Source organism: Arvicola amphibius, chromosome 13 (assembly GCF_903992535.2).
Source record: "Arvicola amphibius chromosome 13, mArvAmp1.2, whole genome shotgun sequence".
NCBI classification, from domain to species: domain Eukaryota; kingdom Metazoa; phylum Chordata; class Mammalia; order Rodentia; family Cricetidae; genus Arvicola; species Arvicola amphibius.
Genome location: NC_052059.1, coordinates 46,503,463 through 46,524,309, shown reverse-complemented (window position 1 = coordinate 46,524,309; position 20,847 = coordinate 46,503,463). Strand labels below are relative to the sequence as shown.

Here is a 20,847-nt window from a genome sequence, read left to right as displayed (position 1 = left end):
AAGGTCTGGCAACCAAGCTTTTATCAACGTAGGAAAAGATTTGGAAAAGCCATAAAAATTAGGCACAGCAGAAGGAACGGCCAGCGTGTGGACCAAGGAAACGAACACGCCCTAGAGTCTCCTCAGAGTGCCCACCAGTCCAGCCACCTTGATGAACAGTGCAGCTGGCCATTTGTTAAACCTGTAAGCTTGGGCCCTGCCCCATCCGTGGTTTCTGAAGTCAGTTGTCTGTGTTTAACGAGGTCTCTGTTCAGAAAGTTGGTCAGGTTTGAGGCTCTATGGCTGCAGGATGGCTTGACGACTAAAGGGGGAACACGCTCTCTCCTACCTGCCCATTTTCCTGTCATTACAGGTATCGTCACACCTGTGCCGGTATGACTCGTTTGGCATCTGGAACCCGGAGCCAGAGAGAGACCAGCGGAAGCATGAGCGCTATTTAGACAAAGCTTACCAGTGTTATAACCCCATAGAGCTTCTCTACTTTCTCCTTCAGCTCACGGAAGCACGACGACAGCCGGTCATGCAGCGGCTTGAGTTGCTCTGTCAGTTTCTCCCCATGGATGCGGATCCCTTCCGTGAGCAGAGGAATCTGGAAGAAAGGCCATGAAAAGGATGAGACGTGGTTTGGGAAGAGGGGGCATCTAGATTTGGAGGCTGGGGCAAGGTGGGATGGAGTCGGCGAGGCTAAGTGACAGACACAGAACTATCTGAAGACAATGCCTCCTTCCATCGAGGCTTGGGAACTGTGACACAGGAACAGAGACGAGCCGAAGACTAGAGAGTCTGACTGGCCAGGCTAATACAACTGACCACTGACTGGGGTCTTAGACTCAATCTGATGGCTGTTTCTAGCAGTTTTTATTGAAATGATAAGACAAAAGAATGAGACCCATATGTGCCAGACAGAAACACTGGCTAGTAAACCAATACAGAATTTCTGTGTGTGCCAGTGTGTGTGTGTGTGTGTGTGTGTGTGTGTGTGTGTGTGTCTATGTGTTTAAATGTGTGTTTGTACATATGGAGGCCATGGAACAACCTCTGCTGTCATTCCCAGATGTCACCCACTTTCTTTCTTTCTTTAAGAAAAAAAAAAACTCTCACTGACCTGAAATTTACCAGCGAGGCTAGGATGACTGGTCAGTAAGTTTATGAAATTTGCCTGCTTTAGCTCCCCAAAACCACACACACAGACACACAGACACACACACACACACACACACACGCATATGCACAGAAGGAAAGAGAAAGAGAGGAGAGACAGAGATAGAGGAACAGAGACAGAGAGAAAGGGAGGCCAGGAAGCGGCCTGCAGCTACATGTGAGCCCTGGAGCCTGTCTTAGTGCCAAGTGCAGTGGACCCCCTGGAGAGTACTGTGCACTGCTGGCCAGCTGCACGCCTCCCTGGGTACATACTTGTAAGGCGATCAGTCGCTTGAGCAGCTCCACCTTCTCCTGGTCCTCAGGGTGTTCTTGTAAGTACTTCTCTGTAAAGAAAGCCTAAAAGCAGAGCACACACAAACATTACTGACGACACACTCCTGATCCCCGCAGAGAGGCGGCCAGCTTCAGAAGAGAGGAAGCCTCTTATGTAGAGATAGAAGGTCTACCTGAAAACTGGTCCCTTTCACAGGACAGCCTCTACTGCACAGTGAATGATTCCGAAATGCATATTAAATAAATTCCTGCCTATACATGTGATGGCTTCCTTAATCCCCAAAGCCATCCCCTAAGTTGGGAAGCTTTCTCACTATGCAGGTACCTACAGCTCAAAGAGATGACCTGTGTCTAAGAGCATACAGCGGCCAGTAGAAAGGCAGAAGGAGGTCACAGGAGTGACAGGTCATAGAGCCGTCACTCGTCTGGGTTACTGTGTACCAATGGAAAAGAAGTGGCAACCAATCTCCCGCCTCCTCGAATGGGCTTCCTGGCCACACAGATATTTATATTCAAGAAGACTCCCCAAATATTCAGCCACTGAACATGCACCATAACAGCTAGGATTCCTGACCCTAACAACTGTCCTTCACCTAGACTGACATCATGACCTCCACTATAAATGACACTCTAGCAAACCCTACCCAGTGGATTACACATGGTCAGGATGCTCTTATGCCATTTCAGAGTAGCAGATGTAACATGCAGTTAGCAAATGCATGGTGAAGCTGCGTGGCAGTTTGAATGAGCAATGTCAGCCATGGGCGCAGGTATCTGAACACTTAGTCCCCAGCTGGTTACGGACCCTGTAGGAAGTGGAGCCTTGCTGGAGGAAGCCCATCACTGGGATGAGACTCGAGAGTTTAGTCTCACCCCATTTCCTGTCCCCTTTCTCTGTTTTCTGTGCATGGATAAAAATGCAATCTGCTAGCTTCCAGCTCCTGCCGTGATAACCGGCCATCCCTTCCCGCCATGATGGACTCGATGCCTCTGGAGCCATAAGCTAAATAAACTCTGCTTTTGGTCATAGCATTTTATCCCGGCACCAGTAAGTAATACACGCTAAAACTGTCTTTTGTCTGTACAACTTGGCTCAAGTCAGGCTGGAGAGTCCTGGACATTCAGTTTACATAAAGCATCTCGGCTCTTCCTAAAAGCAGTTTCTAACTCTTCCTAAAAGAGTTTCAGTGGAAGCGTGTCCCGGGCTCTGGGACCACCCTGAGCCGTCTTCCAGAGGACAGAATGAGGTACCAGGGCCTGGCACTCTTTCATCAAGGTTTCACAGGACAGTGTGAGGCCAGGGACAACCTGTGTGTATTTCCACGTGCCCATCCAGAGGAAAGAGAGCCAAGAGCTGGGCTTACCTTCTCATAGTTGGAGAACCCCCCCATGACAGCCGGGTCCACGATGCCACTGAGCAGCATGGAGAGAGGATGCACAGAGAGGGACTGGTCCCAGGCGTGTTGCTGTACACAGTTGCTGACCCTCTCATTGGTCAGCTCCATGGTTTCGATGGCATTCTCCAAAGGGCTGATTTCTTCCTGAGGAACGCAGTACATGGGAGAAGGACCCGTCATGAGCTCCGCTGCAAAGACTGAACAAACCTGATCATTCTTCTCAAGGGAAAGAAATTACCCACAAGCTGCAGGAGCATAATATCTAAGAATCTGTAACTCACCATGTAGACCAGGCTGGCCTTGAACTCCTAGACATCTACCTGTCTCTGGCTCTCGGGTGCTGGGATTAAAGGTTTGCACCACGACACCTGGTTTCTCATATATTTTAACTCATCTCTGGATGAATGGTAGGAACTAGAGCTATAGCGGTGGCTATTATCCAGGGAATAAGGCAAGGGAAGAGTCTGTATACATGCAGAATAGAAGCAGCCGTGCTAGACCTAAATACACAGCACACAGTCCACAGCTGAGAAACCCATGGTTGGCTGAGTCGCTGAGAATACAGAACCACATATTCAGGAGGGGGGGTCCACTGCAATTCAAAGCTGGTAGGAGTGTGTAGCTTTAGCAGGAACTCAAGGTGTTCAAATATGGTGGGCCAGAAACATGTCCAGAATGATAAGAGCACACACACCGCACAGGACAGCCACCTGTGGCTGGGTGTTCCAGCGTTGGCTGCGTGGAGAAGGTGGATCCTACACTTGATGGGAAACAACACTGAGCAGTGGGCAGAGGACACTGAAGCCCAGCTCCCCTAAATGACCCAATGCCATTAACTCCTTAAATAGCACCAAAGTCTATTTTTTTCTATTTTTTAGAAGGAGACAGATGGAGGTGGAGGGGCAGGGATGACGACATGAGAGAGGGAGAAGGAGATGGGCAGAGGTGAGAGAAGGGGAAGAAGGCTATGGAGAGAGCTGGACAGACACGAAAGGAGATGGGTCACGTGGATGGGGACGGACGGAAGCCAATGGAGGTAGATGGGCACAGGCAGAGATAACTGCGGGTGCATAGAAATGAGAATGGGCTCCGTAGGTCGGCAGCTAGGAAGCCACAGGAGGGCCTGAACTCAAGAATGCACGAAAGACCCTGGTTTGCTCAGTGAAAGCCACACTCTGAGGTAGTGAGGAGCATTGCCATAGGAGACCTTTTTAGTCGTACCCCTCAGAGACCAGTACGGGAAGAAAGACAAGATCGAATAAGTATTATAAAGGCTAAATGGCAGCTTTGGGGGGCATGGGGGCAGGAGCTGCAGTAACAGTGACACGAAGAGCTAAGGATGAAAGGGGCCTTGGGGAAAATGATGTGGCAGACAGGCCTCTCCCCAGAGGCATCCCAGCAATGCTTCTGGGCACTGGTAGCCTTATGGGGGGGGATATGGGGACAAGGCCCCTTAGGCCATGAAAGAGTCATTCTCTCAGTGTGACCTTTTGGGTTGGCGTTGTAACATCAGTTTTACAAAGCGACCCTATTATACAAGGGAGCGTCTTATTTCCCCTATGAAAAACAGAGTTGGCCAGAGGAGGCAAGTCAAGCTGGTGTGGACTGCAGTGGAGCCAAACAAAAGCGGTCATTGTTCCTGCAGACAGAAAGGTTCCCACCACACGCACCCTGCTGGAGCTACAGATTCAAATGACTCACAGTTGAAATCTGTTTGACTTCGAACCACTTGAGGATCCCGGGGAAGGTGTAGGCTGTTGTGTATGTGGTCCTTTCAATCCACATTGTCTGGGGCAAAAAAGAAAACACAAAATGAAATGGTGGTCAGCTGCTAGGTCACATCCGACCCCCACACCTCTAGCTCAAGTTGGGTGAGAATCCATCCTCATATGTCTTCTAGGGAACGGAACTCAATTCTTCATAAAAACCCAAGGATGGTGGGCTTTGAGTCTGCCTGGGGTTAGTCTCCTTGGGCCCTTTCATTCTAAAGGTGGAAACTTGAGGTCCGGGAGGGATGGGTGTGTCTCTCCTAGGGTCATAGCAGCAGCAGGACCAGCAGTAGAGCCCCGATCTGAGACCTTCAGTCCCAAGATGACAGCCTGCTTATTGTCAGTAATAAACAGTTAAACACTCTCCTGCAGGGAAAGCTCCAACCTGCTGTGCTTGCTGATGAGGGGGAAGACACTGTGCCTCACTAGAAGGCAAAAGGGCTGGAGAGATCGCTCAGGCTGAGCAAGCCAAAAGACCTGAGACTGATCCCCAGCACTATGCACAAAGCCAGGGGTGGTGGCACAAGCTTGCAGTCCCAGTGTTGGGGAGGAGAGATGGAGGGAGATTACCAGGGGCTCCCTGGCAGCCATCCAAGCTAGGCTGGTAAGCTGCAGCCCCAAGGAAGAACCCTTTGTACAAATAACAAGTAGAGAAGCTCCTGAGGAATGACCCCCCAAGGCTGACTTCTGGCCTCCGAATGCTCATGTGCAATCCCAACCCCCACCCCACTCGCAGAGAAGACAAACTAAGTGAACTCACGGCAAACTCATTTTCCGGGTCCTTTTCTCCTTTCCGGAATGGCCGGGAATATCTGAACTGCTGCACTTCGTTGGCTCTGTAGTAGCTGGGAAAGGACAGAGCGACTGCGATGGACCTCACGGAACCACCTGACACTGAGGTTTACCTCTACGGCCACCAGGGCCACACTGAGCTCCTGGGACAGGTACATACCTGGGTCTCCTACAACCTCTTCTTCATACTTGAAAGTTTATTTTACGGCTCCTAGTTTTAAAGGGTATGTTACACCCACCACGTTCGGCAGCTCTGCTATAGAGCTGCCAGTCAATCTCACTGGCACGTTAGCTTCTCTAGGAGCAGAAAGCCACCGCGAACACTGGGACCATATGGTCCTCAGAGATACCCGAGTATTGTGTGGGCTAAAGGATCCTGTGCTCACACCAAGTGAAGTTTAGCTTTCCCTCTGTCTCAAAGATAAAGCCCATGTTGCTTTAATTTGATAAGCTCTCTCATCTTGTACGCACAACAATAAGGAGCAAGTCTTCCAAACCACAACAGATGACAAAGGCTTTGCTTTTGATGCATTCCAAAGCAAGTCTTGCTAGGTAGCCCAGACGGGCCTTGAACTTGCCACTCTCTGTCCCTCCACTGCTTTGGTGACAGGCATGCGTCCAGGCCCACCTGACTGTTTTCTATGAAAAGAACCACTCACTTCAAGATCTGCTCTGGAACTGGTTTGTCCTTGTAGCTGGGTGGCAAGCTCATCACAGGCTTCACAGTGAAGCACTGCAGGTCTGGGGACTTGTTAAGGAAAAGGCTGGCCCTGCAGGGGCCACAGGCAGTGAAGTTCCCGCTGTCACCTCTCATTTCCTCTCAGCAGGGGCCAGCACTACACTGAGATGTGCTCCCATATACACTGTCCCAAGGAGGGACTGTCCCAGGACACTCCGTGTGGCGAGACACCTGGCAAACATCCTTGACGCGTGAAACAAGTACCAGGAAACAGAAAAGTATCAGGAGACTGACAGCCAGAGACACTTCTACATGATTTCTCCTGGATATGCATTCTCCCAAAAGAGCCGGAACCAGAACTGCTACCTTTAGATGCTATTGTTGATGGAGTGAGTCCATTCATGGGGACTAAGTGTTCTGACTTTATCTTTCACACAGCAAACCTACAAGATGGGTCATTCTTATTTTCAGCAGAGGAGAACTCAGAAACAGTGAGAAGTAGAAACTCAAGATTCCACAACAGGGAAGTAAAGTCAGACCCCCCAAACCAGCGTGAGGTAAGGGCTCCTGCTTGGATGGGATGATTAGTATTGGAAAGGCTTTCCCCTGGTATTCTTATCAGTGCAGACACAGCCTGCCCTCTGGACCTATGGGTACTGCACCCAAAGGCAGATAACGTGAAGATTTCCTTCTGTACCAGCCCTGTACAGACCTTCCCCTCCTTGTCCTTATCTTCTAAATGACAGAGTGTGACAATTTTTACAGGGTAGTTACTATATCAGGGAGTCTAAGTCAACTAGGAGGGGCTGGGGAGATGGCACAGTTACTAATGTGCTTACTGTACAGGCATGAGTTCCAATCCCCAGCACATAGCTAAACACACCCCCAGAGAGAGAGAGAGAGAGAGAGAGAGAGAGAGAGACAGAGAGAGAGAGAGAGGCACAGAGAGACAGAGAGAGACAGAGACAGACAGACAGAGACAGAGAATATATATAGACTATATGCAAAATCGATGCCATACATGACTTGAACAGCTGCAGACTTGGGTGTCCATGGAGTGGTGGGAAGAGTGGACTGGGAGGGTGTGGTGGTTTGCAAGAAAATGACTCTAAAAGGGAGTAGCACTATTAGGAGGTGTGGTTTTGTTAGAGTAGGTGTGGCCTTGTGGCCATGTTGGAGGAAGTGTGTCTCTGTGGGGGTGGCCTTTGAGGTCTCCTTTGCTCAAGCTATGCTCATTGTGGTATTCAGTTCACTTCCTGCTGCCCTGCAAATGAATATGTAATACTCTCAGCTCCTTCTTCAGCACCATGCCTGTCTGCATGCTGCCCTGATTCCCGCCATAATGATAATAGACTAAGCCTCTGAACTGTAAGCTAGTTCCAATTAAACATTTCCTTTGTAAGAGTTGTGATAAATGGATGGATATAGAAAACATATTGAGTGAGGTAACCCAGACCCAGAAAGACAAATATCACATGTACTCACTCATAAGTGGCTTTTAGACATAAAGCAAAGAGAAACCAGCCTACAATTCACAATCCCAGAGGACCTAAACAACAAAGATGACCCTAAGAGAGACATACATGGATCTAATCTACCTGGAAAGTAGAAAAAGACAGGATCTCCTGAGTAAATTGGGAGCATGGGGACCATGGGAGAGGGTTAGGGAAGAGAAAGAGAGTGGAGAAAAATATATAGCTCAATAAAAACAATTTAAAAACGAAAAAAGAAAAAGAAAAAAAGGAAACAGAAAAAAAACAAGAGTTGTTGTGGTCAGGGTGTTTCTTCACAACACTAGAAACCCTAAACAGAGGATGTCCTGGAGCCATTGGCTGGGACGGTACCAAGAATGCTGCTGGATGACTGGGCACGGCTCCAAGGTCTGCAACAGAATCCTGAACTTCCTTTAAGCACCCCACCTGACTAGGAAGTATATTCATTCCTACTCAACATTTAAGGACCATGTCTTCCCCAAAGGCCCCAAAGACTTTTACACTGCATGGTTGAAGGATGAGTCTGCGGGCTCATGGCACATCTGCCTGCAGGGAGTTGCAGCTCTTAGTTTATGTGCCTCGGCCTGGCCCAGGGTAAAGAGCCACTGGCCTGCTTTCCTCGTGGCAAGGATACACTGCTTTGGGGATGACTTGATGTCCTCTCCTGGAGGTGTGGTGCTGGTCATCTTCTCAGCGTTGGGGAACTGGGTCAGTAACCTCAAGCTGAAGTCTTCTCGCCTCTCATACTCCTTACCCCGGTAGATGAAGATTTTGTTCTGCAGGGCAGGAAAGCCAAAAGAAGTCATTGGATATGAAGGTGAGGGGGGGTACCTGGAGCTGAAGATAGAGAAGGCCATTGTGCTCCTCCATCAAAGCTAAATCCACCCCCAAGTGAGCACTCAGTGGCCATCCTCTGCATACCCAACAGGCAAGAGCAGCGTTTATTGGATGGGTATTAGTTTATCCCTTCTTTCCCCAGGTAATGGACATGGGCCTTGGATGTAGACCTAGGTGATTAGGATTAAGAGTGCTATGAACATCCCTACAGTATTTTGGAATGATGAGATTTCTATTGACTTGAGTAAACTATCTCGGTCATCTCTTTCAGCATGGGCCATCTTCCTTGGTTACACAGTTTAATATTTACATTACTATGTTAACATTTAACTCCCCACCTGTCCCCCATTCGCTTGTGGAATCCCTGAGGGCAGAGAGAAGTCTGAGTAATTTCAGGACATTTCTGCTTCTTTCCAGATGCCTGGTACAGAATGGGCAATCAGTAGACCCTGAATGAGGATCCATTGCTTTCTCATTAAGCCCTGCTAGGAATATGAATGGCCTTTGTTTATCTCTGATCCTGTGGCCTCCATCCCAAGTGTTATGATTTAAGACATATATCAGCATACCCAGTCTATGCAGTTCTGGGACTTGAACTCAGTGCTTCAAGCATGCTAGGCAAGTACTCAACCAATTGAATCACACCCCCATCCCATTCTATGTTTTTAATTAAGACTATGAGAGATAATATATATTTAAACAAAGCTCAGGTCTGAGAGCGTTCTTTTTAAAGTCTTTTGTTTCTCCAACTCTAAAGTCACTGTGACAGTATTTATGCTTTTGAGAGGAAGAAAAGGGCCTCTCCTGCTTGCCACTACAAAACTGTGTTTGCTTTGGGGGAAATGTTGGTCATCTTGTTCTTGGGAGATCTGATTTCAAAGTAGCCCTGACTGGAAATAAAATATGCAACCAAACAAAACACATCCACCCGCAATCGTCCAAGTCTGGCCAGTGGATTCTGCTGATGGTGTTTTTCCTTCTATCCTTGCACCTGGGAAAGTCATCGCCCAGAGACTCTGCCAGATACCAGTGGTGTCAGGGGTGTGGGGTGAAGAGGCCAGCACTCAGGAAGAGGTCTCCCTCCCTGACCCGACCTCCCACAGTGGAAACGTAGGCCAGCAGCTGCTTCTGCCCATCTGGAAGAGAGATAAGTCTTCTCTCTCCCCTAAACCCCACTCCTAATGGCTCTGGGGACCACCCCCAGGCTCCTCACCCGCAGGAAGGACGGGAAGCCCTGTCCATAGTACCCCACAGCAAAGTATTCAGGCTGCGGCCTCATGGCCTTAATGATGTTCTCATAAAACGAGGCTCTTTTTTTCTGAAAGACAAAACAACACATTCCGCCAGGAGGTTACCAGGAAACTGTCAGGGGAAGAAATTAAAAGAGAAAAACAGTCAGCTCATTTGCTGTGCTTTCCCATGTAGCAGATAAATGGAAGGTCTTTGGAGACCACCTTGTAGGCCACAGAGTGATTCTGTTCTGGGATCTGATGGTGGGGACTTAGGACTAGGTAGGGACTGGGAGGCCTACACTCACTTCCTGAGATCCACAGGCAGTATCTGCACTTAACCAGGAGTGTGACAGGAGATGCTGAGGGCTTTTCTGCTTTGAGCAGGTGACTTGGATAGCCACCTTGGGCTTGGACGAGGAACAAAAGGTGAACTATCCATTCTTCAGTCTCTAGACTCACTGTGTCTTTTGATGCTTTACTATGAATTCTTTGAGACAGGGTTGTACGTAGCTCAGGCTAGCCTCTAGCTCTCCATATAGCTGAGGATCCTCCTGTCTCTGCTACCCAGGTGCTGAGATTATAGAAATGCACCACCATGCCTGGTTTTATGGGGAACCAGGGATTGAACCCAGGCCTTATGCATGCAAGGTAGATGCTCTACACTGAGTTCCATCCTTGGCTCTTCTTTTCTTTTGTATTTTGAGGAATATTATATTATAAGAAAGACCTCATGCAGCTTCCCAGGCTGCTTTAACTTGCTCTGCAGGGCAGGCAGAACTTGAACTCCCTATGCCCCAAGCAGCTGGGATTATCATCCTTGTACCACACCCATCCCAACCACAGCTGACATGCTCTGTGACCATTCTAGGTGACAGTCTGTCAGAACTGCGTTGTCTTAGTTGGCTAATGGGTTGTCAGAATCTTAACTCAAGTGAGCTTAGAAATTATTGACTGAATTTCTGGACTCTCAATGGCAGAAGCTGGTAATGTACATGAGTTACGTCTTCACTAAAGGCTCCTGACAAATAGGTCTTTATGGGAAAGATGATTCTATGGCAGTGATGACCCGATACTTCAAGGCCCCTGCTGTGAACATTCTCTCCACTGCCATGCAGTGGGCATGCGGGTGGCTACACATGTGTGCAGCTGTTTGTAAGGGCTGAACTGTGCCCTCAGCTGGGCTTAATATTCAGGCTCGGGGAACTGTCAATGCTGAGCCTTTCTGCAACACCAGGAAGAAGAAAGGTGGCCACAGCCACGTCGATTCTGGCAGAGACACTCACAAATCCTGTACTGTATGCACAGTGGCACTCTTGTGGGGGAAACAAAGCCTGAAGGATGGGCGCCTTCTCATTGTAAAATTATACTTTATTTAGTGTGAGTGTGTGTGTGCACACACGTGTCATGATCCATGGTCTGAGAACAACTTATATTCTGTTTTCTCCTTCCAACATGTGGAACATGGGGGCTGAATTTAGGTTGTCGGGCTCGGCAGCAAATGCCTTTTCCCACTGAATCACCTCACTGGCCCAAGACAAGCAAACTTTGATGGCCCACGTTAGTCAGAAGAGGGCATCATCACACAGGATCACTGTCTCCCCTCCTCTCCAGGGCAGTCTTTTTTCCCAGTCCCAAGGGACTTTGGGGGGGCGGGGGGGAACCACAAGGAGAACAATGGTAAAAGCTTTTGAGATCACACAACCTTCATTTTGAAGTCAAGTAAGGTTTGCAACCCATATACCAAACTGTTCTTAGAAGCATCACGTTAGCAGCCCCACTGGCCCAGACTTACCAGGAGACTGCCCAGCCCCTCGTAGTCAAATACTTTGCTCTCGTAGGTCTCAGCCAACTCTTTGCTCAGTTTAATGGCTTTCTCCCACATCTTCAGAAGAAGAAAAGCAGGGTGAGATGTGCAAGACACCACAGTCACAGTCCTCAGAGCTGTCACCTCCCTCGGGAATCACTGGTACTCAGAAGTCAGGCAGGCTGAACATCTGTAAGGGACCCTGACTTGCTACACCCCCTGATTAACTAACCCTTCCTTTCTGAATGGAAGGGTAAGGCAGAGTGAGTAGCTCTTCTCTGAAATGCGTGGGGCTACCAGTGTTTCCAATTTGGATTTTTGTTTTAAAATTTGGAATAATTTCCACAGACATTACTGGTTACAAATGACCCTTAATCCAGAACGCTCCTGACTCTGAAGCTTTCTTCAGGCCATGCTGATATTCCACAGCCTTAGAGTTCAGAACACTTTCCATGTTGGATTAGAGGTGCCCAACCTGGGCATCGCGGGTTTGTTGCCAAAAGGTGCCTCCTCCGGACAATCAGCCAGGACACACAAGACTCCATTGAAGCAGTTTGGCATTTAAAGAGCAAAGCACCAATGGCAATGCTAAGAAAGGAGAAGTCATGTCTAGGACCCAAGAGCGTGGGAGTGTGGCTGGGCGAGACAGGTGGCTGGTGTGAGACACAGCAGCAATTAGATACAGCAATCTCCTGAGTTCTGTTATTAACCCTGTGGGGGCTAGCCTGTGCTCCTCAGAATTTTGAGCCAGTTTCAGCAGAAGTGTGAGTGATCTAGAGCCCCTGATAGTAATGCTGCTGTCATAAATGAATGTAGTTTCTAAAAATAAAAGTTATTTTTTTCTTCTGTGAATACATGAGTGTGTATGTGCATACATGTGGTAGGGCTGTGTAGGTGTGCTGGCCTGTATAGGTATTTCTGGAGGTCAAAGGCAAATGTTAGAATCTCTCTTCAGAATCACCTATTATTATTGTTATTTTGTTCATTTGTTCGTTTATTTTATTTTTTTTTTTCAAGACAGTTTCTCTGTGTAGCCCTGGCTGTTCTAGAACTAGCTCTGTAGACCAGGCTGGCCTGCCTTTGCCTCCTGGTGCCAGGATGGCAGGCATGCATCACCACATCCGGCTCCAAAATCACTTTTGTACCTTACCTTTTTTGATATCGGGTCTCTCACGAAACCCAAGGCTTACCAGTTTGGCTAGTCTGGCTGGCCTGCAAGCCTGGGGAAAACTTACTGTCTCCTCTCAATTCTGGGGTTACAGGTACCCATCCCCGTGCCCTGCTTTTATATATACATCCTGGGGATCAGAAACTCACATCCTTCTTCTTGCATGACAAGCACTTTAGACACTGAAGCATCTCCCCAGCCTATGGGCTTTTGTTGGGGACAGGGCCTTTCCTGTGTGCTCTGTGCTGACTCAGCACTTAGCATTAGAAATGTATTCCACATAATCTTTTTAAAAATCTTTTTTATAGTAGTACAAAAAAAAAAAAAAACAACCCCAAAAACCCAGAGAACCCAGCACTCACTTTGCCTTTGTCAAAATACGATATGATCTCTTGATAGAGTTTTTCTTTAAGTTCCTGCTGGGTATAAACATAGTAACTGTCCCGCTGGAGCAAATGGGGCACGCAGGGCTTGTCCGACCACTGCGAAGGGAAAAAGGAATGCAGAGATTAATGAAGTGAAACTCCGGATCAGAAAAGTCAGGAAGCGACTTGTTTGCACGCAGTCAACTCGTCCATATTGTGTTTTAAGTTATTTACTAAACACAAAATGACATAAACGCAGATGCCCCATATGTCAGTTTCTCTCGGAAACAAGTGTCACGCCAAATGGCCAGGCACCTGCAGCGTTGCCCGGGAAGAGGGGAATGGAAAGAGCTAGCTAAAGCAGCCTACCACTGTGCAGAAGGCATCTTGAACACTATCAGATAAGAGAAGTCTGTACACCAGGTCTGTGACCATGGGAGAGCAGATAAAACAATCACTGCACGCGGACACTCCCTTCTCCTTAGTACATGGTGTCCAGCGCAAAACCAAAGACACAACGCTGAAAGCTAAGAAGCAAAGCAACAAGAACACTTGAGGATAGACTTTGGCTACAGAGATAACAGGCACACAGAAGGCAGCAGACGCAAACGATCCATCAAAACGAAGCCCATCAGACAACTAAGACATCACCAGGGTTACACAAGACTTGACATGCAAGGAACTTGACTGTGCCGATCAAAGACACAGCAGCAGCCCCGAATAAAGGGAGACTCTATGCCTTGAGAGAGAAATGCTGTTTCATAAACATGTAAGTTAATTCTTACTAAAGCCCTCCCCCCAGCCCCACCGCCCTTCTTCGGTGGTTGTGTGAACTGAATCCAGGGCTTTCTGCAGGCTAGGTATGAGCTATACCCCAGCCTTGCTTTTACATTTCTAAAATTTTGAGATAAAGGGGACTCGCTGAGTTGCTCAGGCCGGTCTTCAAAGAGGGATCCTCCAGCTTAGCCCTCCTCCCTACCAGCGGGATTTACAGGTCTAGCCTATCAGGCCCTGCAAAGTTAGCTAGCTCCCTCCCTCCCTTCCTCCCTCCCTCCCTCTCCGTCCCTTCTTTCCCTTTCTCTCCATTTCTCTCTGTTTTCTTCCCATCTCCTTGTCTTCCCCTTCTTCCTTCCTTTTTCCTCCAGGGCCTGAAAGTAGGGGCATGAGCCAAGCGAGCGCTCTACGACTGAGCTGTATACCCTGAGCGTCAAGACATTTGAAATTTCAGGATTCTAACGCCCAGATGGAAAAACACAAAGGAGCAGGAGGCAACCCTAGGGGCGGGGGCAATGGGGAGTAACTACGCCAGCCAGACGATAACACTGTAAGGAATTAATCATACCAACAATGTAGCACCAGCACACTAGCAGAGGGAGGCCCGCATGCAAGGAGATCCTAGAATGAGACCTCCTCTGCCACAGAGATAAAGCTACGATCTCATGCCAGTGAAGAAAATTCAGAATATTCGACAAATAACATCTCTGCTGAACAGCCATCTGGAAATAAAAGCTGAATCCACACTTCATACCTTACACCAGGATAGGACAATTTAATTTCCTTTTCTTTCGCTTTTTCATTTTCTGAGATAGACTCATCCTATGAAATAAAGGCTGGCCCTGAATTCGCTATCCCTGCCTACCTCTGCTTCCTGTGTACTGGAATTATAGGCATGTACCACCATGCCTAACTTGAGGGTTTAACTTTCTAGGCAGCATGAATAAAACGACCTACGGGGCCTGCCACTGGGGACCATGCTCTGGTGATATCCAGGGACAGCTAACCTCACACAGGCAGAAGAAAACCCTTTAGTGTCCGTCCCAACCTTAAACATGGGCTGTGGATTTCCTTGGGAAACAGAGGCAGGAAATTCCTGTGTTTAACTGCTGAGAATGACACATTAGTATCATTTTAGAGTCAAATCAAATCAAACTCTAGGAGAAAATTAACTGTTGGGTATAAGAACGGAAGCAGAAGGTCTATAGAGAGACACTAGTGTGCTTTGGGTAGAGAGGCCAGGGGCCTGAACCCGGAATGCACCAAGGGAGTTTTCCTCTTCTCCTTTTTTATAAAGAAGATAAAGGCCATGTTCTAGACAGGAGGACTACACATTCTGTTCATGGAGAGTGTAGGAGTCAGTGACCAAAAGACTGGAATGTGACTCCAAGGTTATCGCCTAAGATACCACGCAGATGGGGTGGCCAGAAAGAGAAGGGGAGGAACAAGGGTGGGAACAAAGGTTTGTGGTTTTGACGTGTTAAATTTGAGTTATTACCCATTCAAAGACTGATGCTTATATAGAAATCCAAAGCCAAAGGAGGAGAGGCCTTGAAATGACTGCTTGGGATTTGGGACAATCAGAGGCATTCATATCGAGCCTCAGTATACTTTGATTTGGAGAGAGGATAAACGGGAAAATACTTCTCCCAGGGGCTGTCCTCATTTATAAGTCATCTCTATAGCTTAACTAATCTCTTTACACATCATCAACGTGTATTTAATTAGAGGGTCAATCACCGGAGGCCTCTCGGTTGTGTCCTGCTTCCTAAGGCGCATTAAACAACAAAGGATTATTTTCCCAGTCCTGATCTGAAAGCGACCCTGTTTATCCAGAAGGCACGCACACATTTTAAGATAAACTACAGCCTGGCACACACACATTTTTAGATAAACTACAGCCTTCAAATAAGGTTGTTTCCTGCCCAAATCACAAAGTTCCCAGAATTTATTCCCGAGATGCACGACGTACAACATAGATCTTCCGCATAGGACCCATTTACCTGCAGAAGCTCAGCGTGCAAGAGGAGCGTGTAGGCAGCTTCTGTGTAGTTCTCACAGTCTCTGTGCAAATCTCGAAGCTTGTACAAGTACCTGGTAAGAGGGGAGAGAGGCCCATTGTCACCAGGGAGGTGAGCTGGCATTCCCGAGGTCCCGGCCTGCACACTGACCTCTGCGTCTAACAGCAACAGCCCCCTTCTCTTAGGCAACAGACTCTGTCACCTCCTATTTCTCTAGCCCACGGTACCACTTCCTGCCCTGTGGCTTTCCTCGTCTCTCTATTTGGTCTTCTTAATTTTATTATTATTATAATTTTGTTGGTATTTATTTATTTTTAGGTCTTGGTCCTCTTTGGGAGGTGATGGAAAGCTCTGGAAATTCTGCCGAGAACAAATTGGTTTCAGGATCAGAGCCTCATGGCCCTGAAACCAAAGGCCGCTGTGGATTACTTCTTCCTGTCCCTTGGAGTCCCTCCTATTACTCCTCGAATGCTGATGGGACTTTATTGCACACTCCCTCAAACTGTACTTGTCTGGGGCTCTGTCTTGAGAGCTCACTCTGCAAGGAGGACTGTGCACATCCTGTATTTGTAGGAGTCTATTGACAGCAACGGTGCTGCTGGGGCAGTATTTCCTGGTTTAAAAACATACCACGAACCCATGATAGAACTAGCAAAACCAAGGCGTTTCCTTCACTCACCTTATGTATATGTCCTCTCGCTTCTTTTCTTTATAAAAATTCTGAAAAAATAAAGAAAGTCACAAAATACCAGCATAAATTAAAGGCTGCCGATGAACTTGACACAAAAACAGCCAAAGCATAACTTCTGCTTTTATTTGTAACTTCAAGAGTGTGCCTGCATGTAAGTGTAGTTGCCCTCAGAGGCCAGAAGGGGGCATCAGACCATCTGGAGCTGGAGCCAACTGACCAAACTTGTGTCTCTGGAAAAGCGGGGCACAATCTAAACCATGAAACGATCTCTACCCCGAGGGTTGCTTCTCAATGCTGTCTCTTTCTGAAGAGACATCATTAGTTCCTTTAAGAATCTCTTCTACGCGCATAGCAAGTGATGGGATACAAAGAAGTGGAGAAATTAAGACCATGTTTCATGCACCTCCCCGAGAAGGGGGAACAGAGTAGAATTTGCGGGTGGACTGGGGACAGGTGGGGATGGGAACAGCAGGGGTAAAGTGAGTGGGGAGAGATGGAGGGAGAGAGTATGGGGAGGAAGAGAAGACTGGAATTGGAGGGTACCTGGTGGTGGTGGTGGGGTGATGTGAAAACCAAGTGCAGTGGAAACTCCCTGGATTCTATGAGGGTGACCCCAGTTAGGACTCGTAGTAATGGAGGATACAGAGGCTGAACCAGCCATCTTCCGTAACCAGGCAAGGCTGCCAGGGGTGGGACTAAGACACCAACCCAGCCACAAAACCTTTGCTTTACAATCTGTTCTGCCTGCAAGATGTATTGGGGTGGCCTAAAACTTGTGGACATGACCAACCAATGATTGGCTTGAAGCTCATACCAGGAGAAGGAGCCCATGCTTGCTCAACACTGCCTGGATGAGTAAGAACCAGAGGCTGGATATCCAGAGACCCAAGGTAGAACCTAACACGACTGGAAAAAAAAAGTCAGTGATATGATTCCTCATGATGTGCTATACTCAAAGATCACTGCCTAGTTCAGATGTCATCAGAGAGGCTGCCTCTGGAAGCTGATGGGAGCAGATGCAAAAACAGCCAAACTTTAGGCAGAGAGAGCGAGCCCAGGTCGGAGGTCTCCCCTCAAAAGTTGGGGGAACCCTATAAAGGAGAGGGAGAAGGAATTGTGGGAGCCAGAGGGGTCCAGGACACCGAGAGAGCATAGCCCACAGAATCAACTAAGCAGGGCTCACAGGGGCCCACAGTGACCGCAGCAGCTATCCTGAAGTCTAATATAAGTCCGCATTACTTAGGTCCTCTGCATATATGTCATGGTTGTTGGCTTGGTTTTCGGGGGAGGGGGAAACTTGTGACAGTGGAAGTGGGGTATTTCTGACTCTTTTGCCTGCTTTTAGGACCCTTTTCCTCCTACTAGATTGCCTCGCCCAGACTTGATGTGAGAGTGTGTGCCTGGTATTAGCGTATCTTGTTGTGCCACGGTCAGCTGATGTCCCTGGGAGGCCTGCTCGTTTCTGGGGGAGATGGGTCGGGGGAGAGTAAGTGGATCTGGGGAAGAAGAGAGGGGGAGGACTGGAGGGAGGGGAAGCTGCTGTACGATATGAGATGTATGATATGAGAGAAGAATAAATAATTTTTTTCAAAAAAGACCATGCTTCTGAGACATACAAAAGATTTTCTATGGGAACAGCAGAGCTTGGCTTATCCTGAAGTCACCTGGAATGCTTATTTCTCAGGGAGTGGTGGGGAGGGGTATTGCGCTTGGTTTATATTAAGCATGGGAATGCATAGCAACCTAAACCTTGGAGGTCTGTAGTCCCAGGCAAGGGGAAGACTGGAGTCTGACTGTCAGGAGCACAGCACAGACTCACATTTCATGGCTGAGGTCTCTGTGTGCTACATCGCAATAGGAATGCAAGCGCGTGTGAATTAAAATAAAGAGCCAGGCTGAGATGGTGTGTGGGAAAGGCCGGAGGGTCAAGGTTGCACTTTCTACGCCCTTTCCAAATTCCGGAAGGGTCTGTGCCTACTGCTTGTGAGTCTGACTCAGTAGGGCATGGGTAGATGCCCCAGAGTTCCTGGGCATCTGTGCTATCAACCTGGAGGCGAGCAGCTGGGGCAGGGGTGGCTTAGCTGTGCCCACCCGCCAGCCCAGGGAGCAGGCCCTTACCAGAACGTTTACGGTACAGCTCATGCGGTTCTCCTTACTCTCGTCATGCATGATGATGGTTCTGTAGTCCAGCAAGTTCTCCAAGAGGCTGCTGACCAGGAGAGCAAAGACCTCCCCGGAGCTCGAGAGGTATTTGTGTTTCCGGCAATGTTCCAAGAGTCTGGAGTGGGGAGAGATCATTTCCACAGTTCACCCTGTTACTTTTGATACCATCTGTGGGTCTCAATCAAGTTCTAGCAGCAGGAAACCCTAGACCAGTGGTTCTCAACCTTCCTGATGCTGCGACCCTTTATAATATAGTTCTTCATGCTGTGGAGACCCCCAGTCATAAAATTATTTCATTGATACCTCATAACTGTAATTTCACTACTGTTATGAATTACAATGTAAATATTTGTGTTTTATGATGGTCTTATGTGACCCCTGAGAAAGAGCCAGTTGACCCCGAAAGGGGCCGTGACCCCCAGATCGAGAAACATTGCTATAGACTTACAAGTATCCTCTGTAGAACCCAGAATGCCCTAGGACTTTTAACAGGGCCCAGATCGAATCTACTATTTTCCCAAGTTTTACTCTTTCTTGGGGACACAATCAATTCCCAACACTATTTAGAATCCCAGCCCACAGTGTCCTCTGAGCATCAGTTAACAACAGTTTCTCTAGTGGACGCTGCGGAAATGAGGACCCTTGCCTACAATGTTCACATGCTTTCACGGTTCTAACTCAGCTGTGGAAGAACACTGTCCTATGTCTTTGTTCTCTCTAGGGCCTGGCATTGGACAGGCAGCCTGAAAAGCCCAGGTTGAAGCTCAACCCAGAAGAACTCGGTAGCTGTTTGGATAGGTGACGCCAGATAAAACATCTTCAGACAGAAAAGCTCTACGGTGAGCAGGCAGACCGGGCTACACTTCAGATCCTTTCTTTTGGGGGTCATAGAGAACCAAGTTTTGGGGCTTCTTGGGTAACTAAGAGAAAATTCAGAAAAGGAAACAGGTCTAAAGAATCAGTCCAGACTAGGGGCTGGAGAGATGGCTCAGTGGTTAAGAATGCACTCAGAGGACCTGGGTTTGGTTCCCAGCACCCACGCCGGGCAGCTCACAACCACCTGTATCTCTAGCTCTGGAGGACCTGATGCCCTCTTTTGAGGGCACCTGTACTCATAAACATATACCTACCTACACACACACACACCTTAAAATAAATCTTAAAAATAACTTGTGCCCTAGGAATATTTCAGGAAGCTGGGATTGGTACAGGCATACTTTTCTGAGCCAATGATTCAGAATGAACAAAAGAAACAATGTGAGTTTGCTCATGAAGATTGGCGGTAGATTTTTTTTTTAAATGAATATTTTATCATCTGTACATAGTGAGTATGTGTATGGTGGGCGGATTATGCTTTACTTTTATAAAGCCAGATTCACACTATGCAGGCTTGGCTGTCCTGGAACTTACCATGTAGACCAGGCTGACTTTGAACTCACAGAAACTCTCCCGCCTCTGCCTCCAGGGTGCTGGGATTAAAGGCAGGTGCCACCATGCCCAATAATCCCCAAATCTTATGTCTGTTTCTGTCTGTGCATAACTTCTAGACAAATGCAGAATTTTAAAGGCTATATATACTAGGAAGGATAGAGGTGAATAGATCTCATGGAAAAAGGATAGAAAGATTATTTTATTCTGTCTATAAACAGAACAGAGACATCCAGTTCTTTAAGATGAAGGCAATTCTCCTATCTTGTTCCACTACCCTGTGCTGTGTGCTGAGTCCTCCCCAGGGAGTCTTTAAGAGAAAAGAGAAAAGTTGGTGGTCCTCATGTTCACACTCAGACTGGTCCAAAAATCCCAAGAACAGGAGAATAACCAAATGACATAGAGGAGACACGCAGGGGTGGGGGCGGGGGGCAACAGAGATGGTTGGGTATTAAACTTCGTAGAACATGGGAAGCCAACGTGCACAGCTACCTGCAGAACAGGATGGTTAGACAACAATAATTGCAGCTGGCCTTTAAAAAACAGACAAAGAAGAAACATTTCTGCGTATGTGTATAGGTAGGTGCATGTCACGGGAAATATGTGGAGGTCAGAGGACAATCTCAGGATTTGATTCTCTTCTCCCACATGGTCTCAAGGTTCGAGCTTAGACTGTCAAGTGCCTTCCCTGGCTGAGCCACGTTGCCCACGTGCATTAAAACGTTTAAAAGCGTGAACTCTGCAAGGAACCCCATGTTGATGCACTGCCTCACTTACTTCTAAGAATAAGACTAAAAAGT

At 47.8% G+C, this 20,847-nt stretch overlaps 1 protein-coding gene across 2 annotated transcripts in view; it reads right to left on the bottom strand.

The window, feature by feature from the left end:
- Positions 1–20,847, bottom strand: part of Dock5 (dedicator of cytokinesis 5) — a 183,384-nt gene that overhangs the window by 8,677 nt on the left and 153,860 nt on the right. For both annotated transcript variants that reach the window (XM_038310701.1, XM_038310702.1), the window contains exons 35-47: positions 18,575–18,734; positions 16,445–16,485; positions 15,748–15,838; positions 12,968–13,087; positions 11,426–11,515; positions 9,615–9,719; positions 8,199–8,340; positions 6,052–6,133; positions 5,361–5,445; positions 4,533–4,619; positions 2,799–2,975; positions 1,414–1,497; positions 452–589 (exon numbers count right to left, since the gene is read on the bottom strand). In XM_038310701.1, coding sequence (XP_038166629.1) covers positions 452–589; positions 1,414–1,497; positions 2,799–2,975; positions 4,533–4,619; positions 5,361–5,445; positions 6,052–6,133; positions 8,199–8,340; positions 9,615–9,719; positions 11,426–11,515; positions 12,968–13,087; positions 15,748–15,838; positions 16,445–16,485; positions 18,575–18,734 — 1,402 coding nt within the window. The remainder of the gene's footprint in view (positions 1–451; positions 590–1,413; positions 1,498–2,798; positions 2,976–4,532; positions 4,620–5,360; positions 5,446–6,051; positions 6,134–8,198; positions 8,341–9,614; positions 9,720–11,425; positions 11,516–12,967; positions 13,088–15,747; positions 15,839–16,444; positions 16,486–18,574; positions 18,735–20,847) is intronic.